This window comes from Maylandia zebra, linkage group LG10, assembly GCF_041146795.1.
Source record: "Maylandia zebra isolate NMK-2024a linkage group LG10, Mzebra_GT3a, whole genome shotgun sequence".
Classification (NCBI taxonomy): Eukaryota; Metazoa; Chordata; class Actinopteri; order Cichliformes; family Cichlidae; genus Maylandia; species Maylandia zebra.
The window spans coordinates 16902102-16920562 of record NC_135176.1 but is presented as its reverse complement, the minus strand read 5'-3'; the positions used below and the strand labels follow the sequence as shown (position 1 = coordinate 16920562).

The following is an 18461-nucleotide window of genomic DNA, read 5'->3' as shown; positions in this document are numbered from 1 at the left end:
GTTTGGTGTGAATGTTCCATTTCTTCATTTTCAAAGGAACTCGTTTTCTGCAGCCAACAACCACAATTTATTGTCGCATTATCTGTCGTAATTAATTTTCCCCACAAAGAAGCTGTACACACCAATTCTGTTTAAAATGTATCCTTGTTGTGGATACAAGGATACATTTACCCTTGCTTCTGCTGGAGTGTCAGGTATTCTACATGTGTGGCACAGAAAAAAACTTTACAAGGAGACGACTCTGCTCGGTATTCATATCAGACGAGATGCCCCTCCCCCCCTTTATTTTTTGTCCAGGACCATTGCCCGAGGCCTATTTCTGGAGACGCAGGCTGGTCATTTTCCGAGTTAATTAAGTTTGTCTATAGGCTGTTTGTCAGGGCTCCAGGTTGAGCTAGCTGGTTGTCTTAGATCACTTGGCTCCCAGATTTTAAAGAGCTCGCAAACATCCTGATAAACAAATGTCATTTCTGATGTGATGGGTTTTTGCTTGAGACTTGCAAGATTGTGAGATGCCAGGTTGTTGGTGTCTTTGCCCGTTTTTAAATGTCACAATATTAAGCAGTAGCGCAGAGTTGGCAAACCCCATGGAGCTTTCAGTCAAGTAGTGGACAGATGAGTTTCCTCCACAAGGTAATAAAAATGATTCTCCACCGGAAGTCATTATGATTGAGCCAATTCTCTTTCAGGGATGTTAAAGCGCATTACACAACAATTCGTTATTTTTGCTGCCTTGTGAGAGTCATGGGACTGAATGGGAAGGCATCCAGTGATCCAATCAGATACAAACCTCGTTTTTGCCTGAAGTGAGAGATAATCTGGCCTCTGCCCTGGAACCTGAAGATTATTCTCCTCTCATCAGGACCGGTGGGGAGAACCGCTGCCAATCCATCTACCATGCTCCTTAATCCAAAGCGACTGCAGCCAAACTAGCAAAAACGAGCTGAATCAGACCGCGAGTACCTTCAGAGTAAAAGCTTTGAAAGTTTGACAAAATTATTTCTGATTACCATTAGGAAAAAAAAAAACATGATTCAGTGTGATTCCAAATAGTTGATTGAAATACGGTAATAAATGTCAAAATCTTTATTCGAACGTTCATAACTATCGTCTACACACTTTGGGTCAATGCAGATTTTTAAAACAAGCAAAAAGAAAGAAAGAAAGAAAGAAACTCCATCCATTGCCTACTACGTATTTTTGCAAAACCTCCAGCTTTGAGTTCTATTCTGAAAATGCTCACCGGAAGCTAATTGAATTTAAGCTCGCTTGGCCCGACTCGTGCGCCCTCACTCCCCTCTGGCATCTGCATCCTCGGAGGCGCACGGACTCTCGTGGACGCGTTTGCTGTAGCCCACCGCAGCCAGCTATGTTAAGAAGACGTGACTTGATTTGACTTTGCATGTGAAAGTTGGACACGTGGAAATTGTTGTCGTCGTCTTTGGTTTCTTCTGCGCGATGGAGTGATGCAGAGTGGGATCATCAAATTGGGAATAAAACTTGGGTTGCGCGCTGGCATGGCGCGTCAGGTGTGCCCGGGCTCGTTTAGAAGCTGCTTCTGTCTGTCATGGTCTCGACATTTGCCGTGACTTCGAGAACGAGAGGGAGAATAATGGAAGAAAGAAAGAGACTTTTTGGCTATTTTCTTTTCGCGGCTCAGCTCTTTCTGAGCTCCACGCAAGTCCTCAGAATCGGTAAGCGCAACAGTTTACGCACGGTGCTGATGTCGTTTCCCTGCGTTTGTAAATTGACTGAAAAGTCAGAACGAAAGTCTAGCGTTTGTGTGACCTGTTTCATTTTCCCTTTGAGATTTAAGAACACTCTGGGTCTGCGATGGCCGTTTTGCATCCGAATTTTCAGCCTTTATACACATCGAAAGTGATTGTGCTATTATCATTAATGATTGGGATTAAGCTTCACTGAGGGTCAATACAAAGGAAACGATTACCGTACAGCTTCAAAAAAAAATACTTTGACAACTTTACTCGCGTATTTAAGGAGATCGATTTGCCACAGATTCAGTGTTTTGCATTTTCATTACTATATAAACAGCAATGTGAGAAAGATAGTTTACATAGAAATCAATACAAGATAAATATCCCCTCTGACTAAGATAAAATTAATTTAAACTCACACCTCTGTTTAATTCATCATCTTCACTAGACACCAACTTGCTGGTAAATGTAATTATATAGAAAGTCTTGAAATGCTGCGGATCAATGTGTTTTTAATTACAAATGCTGCAGTTCTGACAGAAACAAGCTCGTGAACAGTTGTTTCACCAACAGTGGGTTTGCACGAGGTTTCACACAAACACGTAAAAGTAATAGATTATTGATTCTTCTCTGGATGTTGTCATGGCTTCACACACTCTTGTTGGAGACATTTTCATTCAAAATATGCCCGCCAGTTATTCTCAATCCTGCTGTCATCAGCTTAGTAGAGGTGAGGAGTCAGAAGGCTACACCTAGATTTGATTAGACAGGAGGAGCTTGGTGAGCACTGAGGGCTGTGTTCATTATCCAAGCATATCACTTTCAGGCTTTGAGTCAGGCCAGACTCGAATATGTGGATCTAATTGACTGAATACATTTAGGATTGCTGTCACTGCCACCCATTTGAATCTTTGGGTTTAGCAATAGGCTAAAGGAGTTATTTTATTTTATATTTTATGCATCTAAAGAATAAATGTTAAAGTTCCATGATGTTCAGCCACCCTTCATTTAGTCATATTTTGCTGGGAAAATGGAAACTAGATGCAGTGATTAATTGAATTATCTGCAAATATGCCTGAAAACACAGTACTTGAGAAGTCTGTGCTATTATAATGAGCTTGAAAGTCTAATTTTTGGTGTGAAAACCTTTATGCTTGAAATTCTTTTGTAATTTCTGTTAGTAGTCTTGAGAAATAGTTCTTTGGGCTTCTTGAGAAGTATTTTTTACCCAGATATGTTTTTTTTTTACTGCATTGGCAGTGTGTTTAGGATCATCATCATACTGGAAAAAAAAATCATTGGCTTCCTCCATGTGATGGTACTTTCCTGTGTTCATAATTCCATCAATTTTGACAAAACCTCCAACACCACTGGATGAAATGCAGCACCAAACCAGACAGTGCCTCCACACTTTCTATGGACTGTTTTCCTTCTTTAAGAGAGACTTCTTGACAGCCACCCTTCCACTGAGATCATTTCTGATGAAGTTTTGTTGATCAGTTGAAGGGTCAGATGCATCTCTCAAGAACCAGGAAACGGGCAGGGAAAATCATCACAGACACCTCACACCCTGGACACAGACTTTTTGATCTGCTGCCCTCTGGCAGATGGTACAGAAGCCTGCAGACCAGGACCACCCGACATAGGAACAGTTTCTTTCCCCTCGCCATCTCCCTTCTTAACAGTTGACCTGTCACACTGCTCCCACTGCCAGACTGCAGCTGCACCTTATGTACATTTTGTAGTATTCATTCCACCTCATTCATTTCTGTAGTTTATGTATATAAGTTTAGATTCATTATCTATAGTTGATTTACACATCTTTGTGTATGTATGTGTAATGTGTATATATAGACACGTGTGTGTGTGTGTGTGTGTGTGTGTGTGTGTGTGTGTGTGTGTGTGTGTGTGTGTGTGTGTGTGTGTGTGTGTGTGTGTGATTTACATTGCTGTGCTTGAGAGCCACCATCTACCGGAACCAAATTCCCTGTATGTGTCTGCACATATACTTGGCCAATAAACACGATTCTGATTCTGATGTCTTATCTCAGTATTTCTCCTATTTCTTAAGGACATGACCTTTAGATACTGTTCATCTACTATAGATAGATTTTAGCCCTGCAGTGTCTGTTCCTGTTCTCACTTTTTCAGTTTCCTATTATTTTTAGTGATACTACCAAGAGATTTGCCAAGTTTTTGTGTAATAATGCTTAGGGAATCATATTTTCGGTGAAAAATACGATTTTATCCCTGTCAAACTGTGTTATCTTTGGTATTTTTGTAAACTCAACAGAAGAATTTGGAAACAAATATGTTTTTGCAACAGACTGCTAGAAACAAAGTCCCTAAAGACACTATTTAAAATAAGCTCTTTGCTAAGTTGCTAAGTTGTTGTCCACAAGGCTGCAGGCCCTGATGGCATCCCCGGGCGTGTTCTCAGAGCGTGTTCTGGGGAGCTTGCAGGAGTGCTCACAGACATATTCAATCTGTCCTTGGCCCACGCTGTGGTACCGGCCTGCTTCAAATCCACCTCCATCGTCCCGATACCCAAAAACTCCAACCCATCTTGCCTCAATGATTACCGCCCAGTAGCACTCACCCCCATCATCACTAAGTGCTTAGAGCGACTGGTCCTAGCACACTTCAAATCCTGTCTCCCCCCCACCCTGGACCCCCACCAATTCGCATACCGCCGGAACAGGAGCACAGAGGATGCAGTCTCCATCGCAATGCACTCTGTCCTCTCACACCTGGACAACAACAACACCTACGCCAGAATGCTGTTTATAGACTTCAGTTCAGCATTCAATACAATCCACCCCTCACAACTCATCAGAAAACTGACAGACCTGGGTATCAGTTCCCTCATCTGCAAATGGTTACTGGACTTCCTGACCAACCGCCCCCAACATGTCCGGCTGGATAACCGCTGCTCATCTACCATCACAATGAACACCGGTGTACCACAAGGCTGTGTGATGAGCCCTTTCCTCTACTCCCTCTTCACCCACGACTGCAGACCTGCTGATGGTTCCAACACCATCATTAAGTTTGCAGATGACACCACGGTGATTGGCCTCATCAGTGACAACGATGAGGCCGCCTACAGGGAGGAGGTGGATCGTCTGGCTGAGTGGTGCGACAGAAACAACCTGCTGCTTAACACCGAGAAGACCAAGGAGCTCATCGTGGACTACAGGAGGAATGCTGACCCACATCCACCCATCCACATTAAGGGGACGGCTGTGGAGCGTGTGAGCAGCTTCAAGTTCCTGGGAGTCCACATCTCCGAGGATCTCACCTGGACGACCAACTGCTCCAAGCTGGTCAAGAAGGCTCACCAGCGCCTCTTCTTCTTGAGGACTCTGAGGAAGAACCACCTGTCCTCAGACATCCTGGTGAACTTCTATCGCTGCACCATCGAGAGCATCCTGACCAACTGTATAACAGTCTGGTACGGGAACTGCTCTGCCTCGGACCGGAAGGCGTTGCAGAGGGTCGTGAAAACTGCCCAGCGCATCGCCGGAGCACCACTTCCTGCCATAAAAGACATCTACAGGAAGCGGTGTCTGAAAAGGGCTGGGAAAATCATCAAAGACCCCAGTCACCCATCACATGGACTCTTCACCCTCCTGCCCTCTGGGAGGCGCCACAGGAGCCTCCGGACTAAGACCACCAGGTACCGGAACAGCTTCTTCCCCACAGCTGTCAGACTCCTGAACTCTGCCTCCTGACATCTGACCCACGTTAAACTCATGGACTGAACATACACACACCCACAATGGACAACTGTACCCTCAAACACACAATAATAACATGGACTGAACCACCACTCACAACCACTAGCACTTTATATAGCCTCTGTAGGAATTATATCTCACTTATCTTAACTGCACTACTGTATAGCTCTGTGTAAATAATCATTCTGTACATTCGATAATCTTTAATCCTACAACTGTTTACACCTTGCATAGTTCCCATTCTGTATAGCTGTATATCCCAGATTCTGTAAAGTTATTTATTTCATATTCTGTATAGTTTTTCATATTTATATCCTGTTCATATCCTGTACATAGCTTGTACTCACTACAGCCTGTACATACTTATAGTTATAGAATATTCACAACATACTTCATACCGTGTACATTATAACATACCATAATAGACCCATTTCTGTAATATACTCACATATCTATATTATTGCTAATATATATTGTAATATATACTGAAAAGCCCAATCTTGTATGTGGCCTGATGTTTCAAGTTTCCACATTACATTTGTAAATTGTATATTGGATCTACTATGTATTTAAGTTGTACAGTGAACCCACATTTGGTAAAGAGGCACTTTGGTTCTTCTGCAGATTAATTGGACAATATTGTCTCTTGTGTCAAGCTCAGCAAAACTATACATCAGTCTACAAAGCAGAGGTTGCATGTTTAAGAAGTGAAGAAAAAAATAAATATGAGACATTTCTGAGTGTTGGGGGTGGGACCTGGGTGTTATAACAGGTTGCTAAATGGTTGATTTCTAAAACAGAGCTTACATTAGCCAAGTGGATTCCAACCTGTCAGCTCCAATTATTATTATCTTTTAATAATCTTCATGCCCACACATTTAAATTTTGTTTTGCATGCACAGCATTGGTTCCTGTTTGTTGTGAAGTCCAGCTGCACATGCACATGGTTTTATCATCAGGAGTGTAGCCCTTGGTTACACATTAAAATTCATGATAATTCAGGACCGATGTGTTTAGTTTTGGTGGGTCAGACTTCTTAAACAACACAAGCCCAGAAATAATTCACAACTCCAAAACATTTACATACAGATAATATCAATGTCTTTGTGTGTGTGTGTGTGTGTGTGTGTGTGTGTGTGTGTGTGTGTGTGAGAGAGAGAGAGAGAGAGAGAGTGAGAAGAAGAAGGAGAAATCAAAGAACTGCAACGTTTGGCTCCAGGTGTTGCCATCTATTAAATCGATTTGCTAAAGCTGAGCAGGAGCTGTAACCTACATTTATAAACAGAGGACCTGATTAATATTATAGATTACCTGATTTTATTCCAACACTTAAGAAAAGCTATTAGGAAAATGAATGAATGTCTTCTCGGGCAAATTACTTCATTTTGGCACGTTATTGGCTTCTCTTCATTGGCTTCATTGTTAAATCTAGAAGTGCATTCAAAAGCTTCTCACAAACAAAGTTTTAAATAATGTGACTCCAACATAAAGACCTCATAGTATTATATCATCCCAACAGAGAACTTTGCTCACTGACGCCAAGCTTACTGATTACTGGATTTCCAAAAGTAGGAAGGAAGCCAGAGCTTTCAGCTGTCAGACTCTTCTCCTCTGGAAGCAGCTACCATGTGGAGTACAGACAAACACGCTCAAAACTTTTAAAACTTTATTTGTTGATAATTCTTATATGTCTGGATCAAGTGACCCTGAAGCATCCTTATTATGCTACCATAGCCTTAGGTTGCTGGAGCACACCCCACGATGCAATATGCATTAGTTGCCTACGCCTCTCATTTCACTCCTGTCATTAAATTTTTTCTTCTCTCTTCCATAATTTGCATCTTTCCCTTTTTTTTCCTTTTGCCGCAGCTGGTTGAGGAGTAAGGGGAAAAGAGGCACTGGTCTTGCGAGAGGTTTTTGTTCATGTTAAAAGGGTTTTTTCTTCCCACTGTTTCCCCAAGTGCTTGCTCATAGGGGGTCAGCGTAGGGTGGGGCTCTTGGTTAAAGTTTTCTCTTTGGTGCCTTGAAGTGTTATATAAATACTATAGATAGATAGATAGATAGATAGATAGATAGATAGATAGATAGATAGATAGATAGATAGATAGATAGATAGATAGATAGATAGATAGATAGATAGATAGACTATGGCTAAATGAGCTCTGTCAGAAACACAGTTATCAAGTAGGTAGCCAGTATTTTTGTCCTTGAGACATAAGAAGAAGCTGCAGTCATGAAACTACCTGACTGACCTTATTTATTTGTATGTATTGATCCTCCAGTCTCATAAAACTCAGGATTGCGAGTAATAAAGTGGCATCTGTACATGTCCAGCATGCTGGCAGAGAGACTCTGTCGGGCATGATTTCAGCTATAAACATATGGCTTTCATATCTCAAAACCAGGGCCAAGATATGGCAAACGTCAACTAATAATTTATCTAAAGTCTCCTTCTTAGACGTTTATGTATTTTAAATTTGTCAAATATAGAGGATGTTGAGTGTCTTGGCTTTGATTTTCGAGATTTCTCTCTGTTACTAAGCAATATCAGACATCATGACATCATTTGACCTCTCAGAGTTTTTGCACTTGTATTGAAAATGTTTTTAAAAAACTCGCTCGGTTGACACAGTACACCATGACTTCACTCCTTGCCCTTTCGGTGCCCTTGCAGTAATTTCTTGGTGTTGTTTCTCTCTGTGTCTCCCTATTTTCTCTTTCTCTCCTCAGTTTTTACTTCCCCAATTGCACGTTTGCCTTGTTTGCCCGTCACACAGCTCCCTTGATTTGCTCTTGAGAACAAAATGTTTCCTATATTTTTCCTCAGCCAGAACGACAGTGCGACACCTGAGGCCCCTTTTATATCCTCCCAGATGTATTTGCCCTTACCTGTGGCTTCATAGCCTGTCCAAAGTGTGTGGCAATGACTGTTTTCAGAGTAACTGATGGCTGTAGTTTCTGTCATCGTGAGCAAAAAGATGAACTCTCTTACTCATCCAGCTCAGTGATCTTTCGGAAGTGTTAGAAAGTGCCACCTTTCATCTACCTCTGGTACTGAGTGGCAGTTTGACGTCTAACTGCCCTCCGGTGACTCAACTACAGTGTGTGCCAGACAAACTTCTGCAAACAAATTAGGACTGAAACAGCCGTTTTAATAATCATGAATAAGAGTAGAGAAGAAGACAAGAGTTAATGAAAGGCAATGAAAAAGACAATAAAAGAAAAAAAGAAAAATATAGTTTCTTTTACAGTAAAGTAAAAATGGTGAAACACCTTAATGGATGTTGCTGTTTCCCCCAGTATTCATATTTATGTGGCAAAAAGGCTTTTGACATGTAAAATAGCCACACTAGATTTTAGTGGCAGTCCCCGGGACAGCTTGTTACAGCTTTAATGACTATACTGGCTTCAAAGAAAATTGATTTCTGCATAAGAAAAGAGCGCTAACCCATCAAAAACAATCGTGACTGACCAATAAAATCATTAAAATAATGACTGCTAATTTGTAAGGGTTACCGAAGCCACATTATTTGGATGGCTTCAGGTCTGATGAAAAATCGGTTAAATCGATCATCATTTGGAACTGTGTTGCATAAAAACAAATTGGGACTTTGATATACTGCAACACAGCAGACTAAGCTTCCCTCATTTGTGCACACAGTTTGTATCCAGATTGTGCCAGAGTACTGAAATATCTCAGTAATCTTTATGCAAATGGAAAATGAGCTCATATTGTCATCAGATCAAACGTCTTTTTGATGAAAAAGGAGAATCTTGTGGCAGTTCACTAAAACACATTGTTAACGTCTTGGGTTTTGTCTCTGATCTGGGATTTTTTTGGTATCATATTATTGGTCGTTTTTTATGGCATCAGAATGATCATTAAAACACTGCTGAATAACACCCATCTTAGAAAAGCACTAATTTTCTCTTAATAAATTAAAAAATAACTTAGATTTTATGTTTATGGTCACCCTTATCTACACAACCGCTGTTCAAATGCATTTATAGAGCCTGTAGGTCCCCCGAAAACCTTTCACGTCCATTTATGTGCCAGGCAGAAGCGCATTCCTGTGACAAATTATTCTTCATTATTGGGATTATAAACGAATGCTTTTAGTGCTCTTAGTTACATGAATTCATTTGCAAGGAAAAACACCTTGCTTAAAAAAAATATATAACTTTTGTAAGTGCAGCAATCATAAGCCACAGGAGAGTTCAAGCTGCTCTCCAAGAAGGAATCACACATGACGGATGTAAAACATAATTGTTTGTAATTAGAGAGCAAAGTGAAGATGGATCATTCACAGTTCTTCATGCACCGACACAAACATATTTATCTCTCCGCAGTGGGTTGGTGAAGACGCTGATCAGGTCTGCATGGCAGTCTGGCACAAAGATCAGATTTATTCTTGAGTTTTTGGAGCATCAGTGGCTACTCAGACACACAGTTTGTGCTACTGTTTTCCTCTGATTATAATTGGATTTGGTGTCATTTATAATGATTTATTTTAGGGATCCACCAATTGTGAAATTCTATGCTGATACTAATGATTTGCTGGGTAGAGGATTCAATTTGGTTACTTGTTTATTTATTTTTGATATCAGATTATTAGATTTTGGCTATTTTTTTCAACCCCATTATGCAGCAGGGGGAAACAAACAATAGCTGACCTGTTTAAATGTGACTGTGAATTTTATGCGGGTGCGTGGGAATCTGTGGTGTTTGTGCTCAAATTAATATTCATTAAGCATGCACAGAATGCTAACCGTGGTTTTACAGATAAGTCATTTCTTATAATCCTGGAGTGGGCATTGAACCAATGCAGACCCAGTGAATACCATTGTTCACTTGGATTTGAAAAGCCTTTGTGTTGCATTTATAAGTGAATGCACCAATAACACCGTTTTTGAAATCCAAAAAACATAACGACTTGTGAAGAAATTAGTTTTTTCTACTTTTAAAGTCCATTTCACTGAGATTGAGATGACATAATTATAATAATTAATAATATGCTTTCAGAAATGTTCGCAGCTACATCCCATAAAGCCAAACTTTTTCTTTTTGCTCTTTCTTTTTTGAGGATTTGTACAAATTGAAGTGATAAAGCACAGCTTGATAATTTGTATGTTTTTACCAGAGTATTATTCAGTTGTTTGACTCTTTTCTGCCTTTTTGCTGCTCGGAACTTTGATATTTTTTGTACAGTATGGTGTAAAAGTCTTGAGCGATCCCTCATTTCTTTATGTTTTGCTAGGAAAATGGGAAATAGGTGCAGCAATTTGTTATGAAATGCATGTATAGTCCAAAGCTCTTCTTTTGGATGTTTGCTGCCCTTTTTCCATTCTCTATCAAGATGATGGAGGCCAGTTCATGACTGACAGTGTTATACTGTGTGTAAGTACGATTTTACTACATTGGTAGTTTGTTTGAATGACAACAAAGTTGTTGCTAATAAGATTTTGTGACAGGCTGCTAGTAACATAAATATACCAGTTAAAATGTAAAATTGTTGCTTGAACAATAAAATGTCTGTAATGTGCAGACACAACACTGGTTCGTCACTTTGGTTAGATTAGGTTTCTTTCATAGGTCAGTCTTAAGTGGCTTAAAAAGAAAAGAAGGGAGAATCCTCTGAAAATGGTCAGGTACAAGGAATGGACAGAAAACTGGTGACAAATCAACCAATGACCAAAACAAAACTTTAAAAGATATCCAGAAAGCCCGGAAAAGTGTTGCTCAAGACCACTTTTAAAAAAAACTTACAAGAATATCCGGTTGCTTGGTGTTTCTTGTTCTTACACACCACTCTTCATTTACAGTCATCTTTAGTTATTATTTATCTCTGTCTCTCTTCCACAGTGTGTCTTTTGTCCTGTCTCTCTATCATCACTCCCAACTGGTTGTGGCACGTGGCTTCTCGTCTCTGAGCCTGGTTCTGCTGAAAGTTTATTCCTTTTAAAAGGGAGTTTTTCTTTCCCACTATCGCCAAGTGCTTGCTCAAAGAATCTTTGATGATTGGGCTTTTCTCTGTATTATTGTAGAGTCTTTACCTTACAATATAAACCATACAGCAGACAACTGCTGTTGTGATTTGGTGTCATATAAATAAAGCTGAATTGAATTATTTAAGGTATTGCTTCTCTTCTGTATGCTGCCTGTCACCATATCAGCATTAATATCATAAAAATTCAAATATCTTTACAACATCTCAGCTATAATTTAATGTGATTTTGTGGATGTAGTGAAATCTGCCCACTCCTTATTTTATCTCAGGCTGTTGTTGAACACCATCCTTGGAGCTAAGCTCATTATCTGCTTGGCCTTGACCAACACCACACACAATGTGGTGAGCTGTATTGTGAAGCGTGACAGCCTATTGATCAGTGATACAAAATCCCTGATCCACAGGGTAATATTATTCACATGTTACAGTACTGTTTATTTTAAGACATGCAAACCCATTAACTTGCATTTGAAAACCAATAAATTTGTAGAAATAAATAAATTGCCCTAAAAATGTTACAATGTTTTTTAAATTTCATTTTGTTTTAGGACCGGGCCAATAATTCAATATATAGATAATAGAACGTGTTTTAAATCAAGAAACTGCATCTGCAGTCGCAGAAAATTATCCTGGTTATCTTTGTATTATTACAGGTCATTGGGCTTTTCTTTGTATTATTGTAGAGTCTTTACCTTACAATATAAAACGCATCGAGACAACTGTTGTTGTGGTTTGATGCTATATAAATAAAACTGAATTGGTAAAAGTGAAAAAACCTACTAAAAGACTAACAGTTACTTCTGCTTTTCCTGACTGCGATGCCTTGACTCATCTCAGGAACTCCATAGCCTTTTTTATTTCTTGCCCTTTCACACAGTGGAAGTAATTATACTTTCATTTCATCTGCCCTTTGAATTCACCCAGATCATTGGATGTTGACGAGGAGTTTAAGGGCAATTTCTGTCTGAACAGCAATGTTCCTACAACGTTACATGCAGCTTTGGGTCTCTGCAGTGTAAAAGTGAGAGTGGAAGAACAAGTACTTATACGAACCATCCTTCCTGTGTGAGAAGCAATAAGTTCAGAATGTCTTTTATGGCCGGTCACAAACTTTCGATTATTTACCTCAAGCTCGTAATATTCATCATCATTATCATGCGACCATGGCAATTTCAATTTCCTTCTCTGCTTGTAGAAAACTCAGGCTGAAGGCAGTGAAACTTTAACTGTGCGCATAATGGATTTACAGCGTTTTTATGACTCAGAGATATAGCTTGCGTAAAAAGAAAGTAAAATGTGACCACCATTAATGCAGAAAGCAGAGAATAGATGGTGTAATTGTGAAGAGGCTGTGTTGTTGTTGTTGTTGTTGTTGTTGTTGTCTTGTTGTTGATTTTTACAACAAGTATAGGACTTCAACCTGTCTATACCATCTATTAAGGAAAAGAAGTCTATGTTTTGTCTACTTTAATATCATCTCCTTATATTTTGACATGGCACATTTATCTCTTAAAATGTTCTGTCATTGTTAACTGTTAATAATGTTTCCATTCATAACTTTTTAGAATAGAATAGAATAGAATTCAACTTTATTGTCATTGCACATGCACAGGTACAGGGCAACGAAATGCAGTTTGCATCCATCCAGAAGTGATATAGATATATTACAATATATATTAGCAATAATATAGGTATGTAAGTATATTACAGAAATGGGTCTATTATGGTATGTTATAATGTACACGGTATGAAGTATGTTATGAATATTCTATAACTATAAGTATGTACAGGCTATGAACAGGATATAAATATGAAAAACTATACAGAAATGTTAACTATGCAAGTTATAAACAGTTGTACGATTAAAAATTATCGTATGTACAGAATGATTATTTACACAGAATAAAAATACTTTTGCTTGTCAATTTGTGTTTTACTATTTAGACTTAGTCCATTCATTATTATTATTATTACTATTATTATTATCCTATTATCTTCTACTACCAAGACTGGATGAATATTAATGACTTATTAACATTTTTAACAGCTTGAAAAGCTGATAATATTGTGATGATAATGTTATTAAGTGCTTATAATTCCAAAATTGTTTTTTCTAGTCCTACTGGCGTTGCATCTCATCTATATAACATCTTTAATGAAGCTGTTACCGAGAACAAAGCACATCTTGACTTTAATTCACTTCAGCTGCTGACTGAGGTCATGATGTTTGGTCTTCTGGTGGTGGTTTCCTATGTTTGATCAAGTAAAATAAAGTGAAACTCAGTGCAGTAAAAGTGGTTTGGTGCAGAACACGTATGCACTAGGTGCGGTCTTTTGCGGCTGTCTCCTGATCTCAACACAAATGATTTCTTTTTAACCTTCTCGTCTGTCTCAATGTTCAGGTGGGATTTTTGAGACCCGAGAGAGCGAGTTAGTGAGTACGGACGAGCTGGCCTTCAAGTTTGCTGTTAACAACATAAACCGCAACAAGACCCTGATGCCCAACACCACTCTTACCTACGACATTCAGAGGATCAACCTCTTTGATGGCTTTGAGGCTTCCAGGAGAGGTAGGGAGTTAAAGTCTAAAACGCTGACTTTAACTAGTTTAAATGCATACGTTTTCCGCAAAATCCAAAAATGAAATGTTACTGGTAGATTCAGTATTTATCAAGCACATAAAGAACCACTAGCTTCTGGTTAAGAATCTGGTTAAGACGGACATGTTTTTTTGACAATTTACTTGTGATCACAATGAAAATAATAGCAAGCTATAATTCTGTCCTGTAGCTGGAAGACAACTTACTTTTTAAATCAAAGTCTAATGCTATCCCTTTAAATTACATAACCAATTTAACACTTGAATTTGGAAGCACATTAACAGTCTTCACCTGTAATCAAGAATCATCTGATTGCAACAATCAAATCCATCCAGCTGCTTTTCTGCTGTTCTGTTTTTTTCCACTAGTGTGTGACCAGCTCGCTCTTGGGGTGGTTGCTGTGTTTGGCCCCTCTCACAGCTCCTCGGTTAGTGCTGTTCAATCTATCTGCAATGCTCTGGAAGTCCCTCACATACAAACACGATGGAAACATCCATCGGTGGACAACAAAGACACCTTTTTCATCAACCTGTATCCGGAGTACACCGCTATTGCCAGGGCCATCCTGGATGTAGTCACGTTCTTCAAATGGAGGAAGCTAACGGTGGTCTATGAGGACAGCACAGGTAGGCTCTGTTAGCTGTTGTAGCTTTTAAAATTGATTCACAAGCACTTGATTAATACATTACTTCAAGGATTCAAATGTGAAGAAGGTCAAAGAGAGCACTTTTAAGATACAGTCAGGTGGTTTTGGATTAAGTGAATTTGTCAAAGCTATTTCACTATTTTTCAGTTTATCTGTATGCAATAAATCAGTATGCTCAAGAAGAAGATTAGCCAATTCTACTGAGCTAACAACAGCCACAGTCATTGTGATGTTACCTGTTGCTGCACAAAGTCCCATTTTAAATTCTCAGTTTTCTCTTTTTGGACATCATCACCTAATTCTTTAGAGCCAAAAGCCAAAAAACCCTCAAAAACCTAACCTACACTGTTCAGTGACTCAAATTAGCAGAGACTAAGTGTGCTAAGTCATTGCAGCCACTCCCTAATACTGATATATGATACAAATACTTTATATAATTGGTGAGTTTGAAGAAAAGAAAAAAAACTGCTTTTCAAATAACTTTAGTGACCAAAACTCCTGTATGCACCTGACTATGAATATTTATAATTCTGCCATAATGGTCCTTGCTAATGGAAACACCTGCAAGTGTCCGTTTGAGTAACTGCAGTATTTTAGTATTTGGAGCTTGGGCCATGAGTTATGTATGTGTGCATGTATTTTATGTAATTTGTTTATTTTTTTTTTGCCCTGGACGTTTCTGCTTGACTGCACCTCAGTGATTAATCGCTCACAATATCTTATTTCCATTATGACTTTGAAAAATAACTTTTACACCACGTGACAATAACCAGAAGTGCTATAAACATTTATCACCCAGCTGTAAAATATGAATATAGATATTTGTTTAAAAACAAAAAAACATCGTTTTAAGTTTCAAGTTCAGTGTTTTAATAATATTTGACTGAAGACAGCATTTTATCTTTGATTTTATTTCCTCCTGTAAGGCTGGTTGTCAACCTTAAAATGGCATGGCATTTAAAGTGAAGAACTGAGAGGGATAAGAGGTCAAAGGAGCTAGCTGGCGTTTTCTGGACCTGGCAACATATTCATATGTCATGGTCGTAATTACAAAATAAAATTCTGTCTTACAAAGTCACCTCCATCGCGTTGGCCAGTGAACCCAATCTGTGACAGGGCACCAGGGCCTCATATCAGACAGCTGCCAATGTTCCTGCCCTCTGACTTCCAACTGCAGACATCCAGACCACAACACTGATAGCCTCCACATCCTGCGGTTTCCCATAAACAGCAACTGCCCACAACACAGAGAATATGAAATTCTGTTGCTAAAATGTCATAGCTTATAGATTTTACAAAGATTTATTCTTCCTGAAATGTCACATAAACACACACCTGCGCATTTACACTCTATTGTGCATGTACACGTTCAGGCTACAGGAAAGCAAGGCGTGCGTCCAGCTTATGTAACAGAATAGCGATCAGTCTGGGGAGAAGCTAAAATGATGTAGTGTATGTTTTGTATCTGACCACAAGAAGGAAGTAACAATTAGAATTAATGAGGGGGAAAGTATAATTTACTGTTTTTAACTTTTTTTAAAAGGTCTGATGCGGATGCAAGAATTGATCAAAGCGCCAGCAAAGTTCAACTTGAAGATCAAGATCCGCCAGCTGACGCCGGGTAACCAGGATGCTCGACCGCTGCTTAAGGAACTGAAGAAAGACAAAGAGTTTTTTATTCTTTTTGATTGCTCCTACCGCATGGCTGCTGAGCTCCTTAAGCAGGTCTGTGCAGTACTTTATCTAAGATTCATTTCAGTAGTTTATTTGTTTAGACCACGGATTTTACACCACATTTATTTATCTTTTGGGGGACAGGGGACGGGACGGTGCCCCGTGCACTGATTCCTACATACAGAGAGCTGAGATCGTCTTGCATATTTAATAACAACCCATTTCTGCTGTCCTGGTACTTGCTGGGTTTCTCACACTACATTTGTATTATTTGCTTGTGTTGTTTCTGTATCCATTGTCTATTATTAAGTAATAATCAATTTGTTTCTTTTTTTTTATCCAGATAGGTTTTGGTGTCAATCTTACAGAAACAGAAACTTAGAAAAACTTTCATTGTCCTTTTTATTCAGCTTCGGGGAATTCAGCTATTTAATTCATACCTAAAGACTGATAAATTTGATGAATACTCTTAAAGAAAATGCATGATATATTTGACGTGCTGTGCAAGAGAGAAATGACCTGCCAAATTACTTTGTTATCAAGCTCCTACATTAGCTGTAGCACTGGAGAAATCATGATATTAAAAAAAATAAATTGTTTGGCAGTTTCTTTTTCTTACTTTATTTTTTCCTTTGTTGCAGCTTTCATCAATGGGAATGATGACAGAGTACTACCATTTTTTCTTTACAACTTTGGTGAGTTAGAAAAATGCACAGCTGAAGTTTTATTATAGTTTTTTAAGGCGATAGTAGGCAAATAAGTAAAATAAAGATCTGCGTATTCATTTTTCCTTTAACTGGCTTTTTAAATTTACTGGTTACACCTTGAACCAGTCCTTACATTTGTACATAACAGCACATCCTTCCTGCCATCTTGCACCTTTACCTTCATCTTGCATCTCTTGCAGGATTTATATGCCTTGGATCTAGAGCCATACCGCTATAGCGGGGTCAACATGACTGGTTTTAGACTGCTGAACATTGATGACCCTTGGGTCGCATCTACAATGGACAGGTGGGCCATGGAAAGACTTCAGGGTCCCAAACAAGAAAGTGGTCTGATGGATGGAGTCATGACCGTAAGCTGCTGTTATTTTACATAACAAACACCTGCACCTGCAAAAAGCCACATCTGTTCTATAAGCTGCATCATACAGTTGCAAACAAAAAAGTATGAGCTAACATGTAATGCTTTTGTAAGCTTAGTAAGAATTGAAATGCTGATTTTCTCAGTTATATTCATTTCATCGTTATAGCCAAACATTATATGTTTTGCACATTTTCCCAGAGGAACTTTTAGAGTTTTTAGAGCATTTTTATCTGCAAAACCTGCTCTCTTGGTTTCATAATTTAGCTGTTTACAACTGACATTTAAGTGCAATTTTATTACACAAAAAAGCAACTTTCTCTCACTGCATCCTCTACAGACAGACGCAGCTTTGATGTATGATGCCGTGTACATGGTTGCTGTCGCGTCCCAGCGGGCCACTCAGATGACCGTCAGCTCCCTGCAGTGTCACCGCCACAAGCCTTGGCGCTTTGGTCCGCGCTTCATGAACCTTTTTAAAGAGGTCAGTGTTAGATAAGTTATTGGGAACTTAAAAAAACATGCAAGATCAGCAGCATGGCTTAAGGAGCTTCAATTGCCTTTAGCCTAAACACGATGCATTTTTGATGCATGTTTGTAACAGATGCCTCAGATGCAAACATAAAAATTTACCAAAACTGGGTGTCAGATCATTTCTTCTGATATAATATTTTATAGGTCCCTTCTGACAGTCCGCGCTTTGCCTCTGAAAGCTCGCAACATGAAAATACACGGTATTTATGTACTTATAAGTTTAAAGCGTGCGGCTCAGCCCAACAGTCAGACTTGATGCCTACAGACAGAAATGAGGCCTTTGATGCACGAGTGTTTTGATCTCTTAAGTCTTAAATCCAGCAGAGGACCGTTGCCTGCCACGGAGAAGGAACATTATCATTCAGGCGCCTCACTCATATTTTCCTCTTCATGCCCCCCGTCTTCCTTCTCTCACACTTTTTCTTTATCTTTTCTTTTTTTCCCCAGCATCTTAGTGG

The 18461-nt window shown here is 39.2% G+C and overlaps 1 protein-coding gene across 4 annotated transcripts in view; it reads left to right on the top strand.

Annotated features, from left to right (window-relative positions):
- Window positions 1–1293: 1293 nt before the first annotated feature.
- Window positions 1294–18461, top strand: part of grik1a (glutamate receptor, ionotropic, kainate 1a) — a 40069-nt gene continuing 22901 nt past the window's right edge. For 2 of the 4 annotated variants that reach the window (XM_004550056.4, XM_004550054.4), the window contains exons 1-7: window positions 1294–1694; window positions 13866–14033; window positions 14432–14689; window positions 16253–16434; window positions 17025–17078; window positions 17291–17461; window positions 17810–17953. In XM_004550056.4, the coding sequence (XP_004550113.1) occupies window positions 1568–1694; window positions 13866–14033; window positions 14432–14689; window positions 16253–16434; window positions 17025–17078; window positions 17291–17461; window positions 17810–17953 (1104 nt within the window). In that variant the 5' untranslated portion in view covers window positions 1294–1567. The remainder of the gene's footprint in view (window positions 1695–13865; window positions 14034–14431; window positions 14690–16252; window positions 16435–17024; window positions 17079–17290; window positions 17462–17809; window positions 17954–18461) is intronic. The other 2 variants (XM_012918939.3, XM_004550055.3) reach the window with 1 other exon arrangement.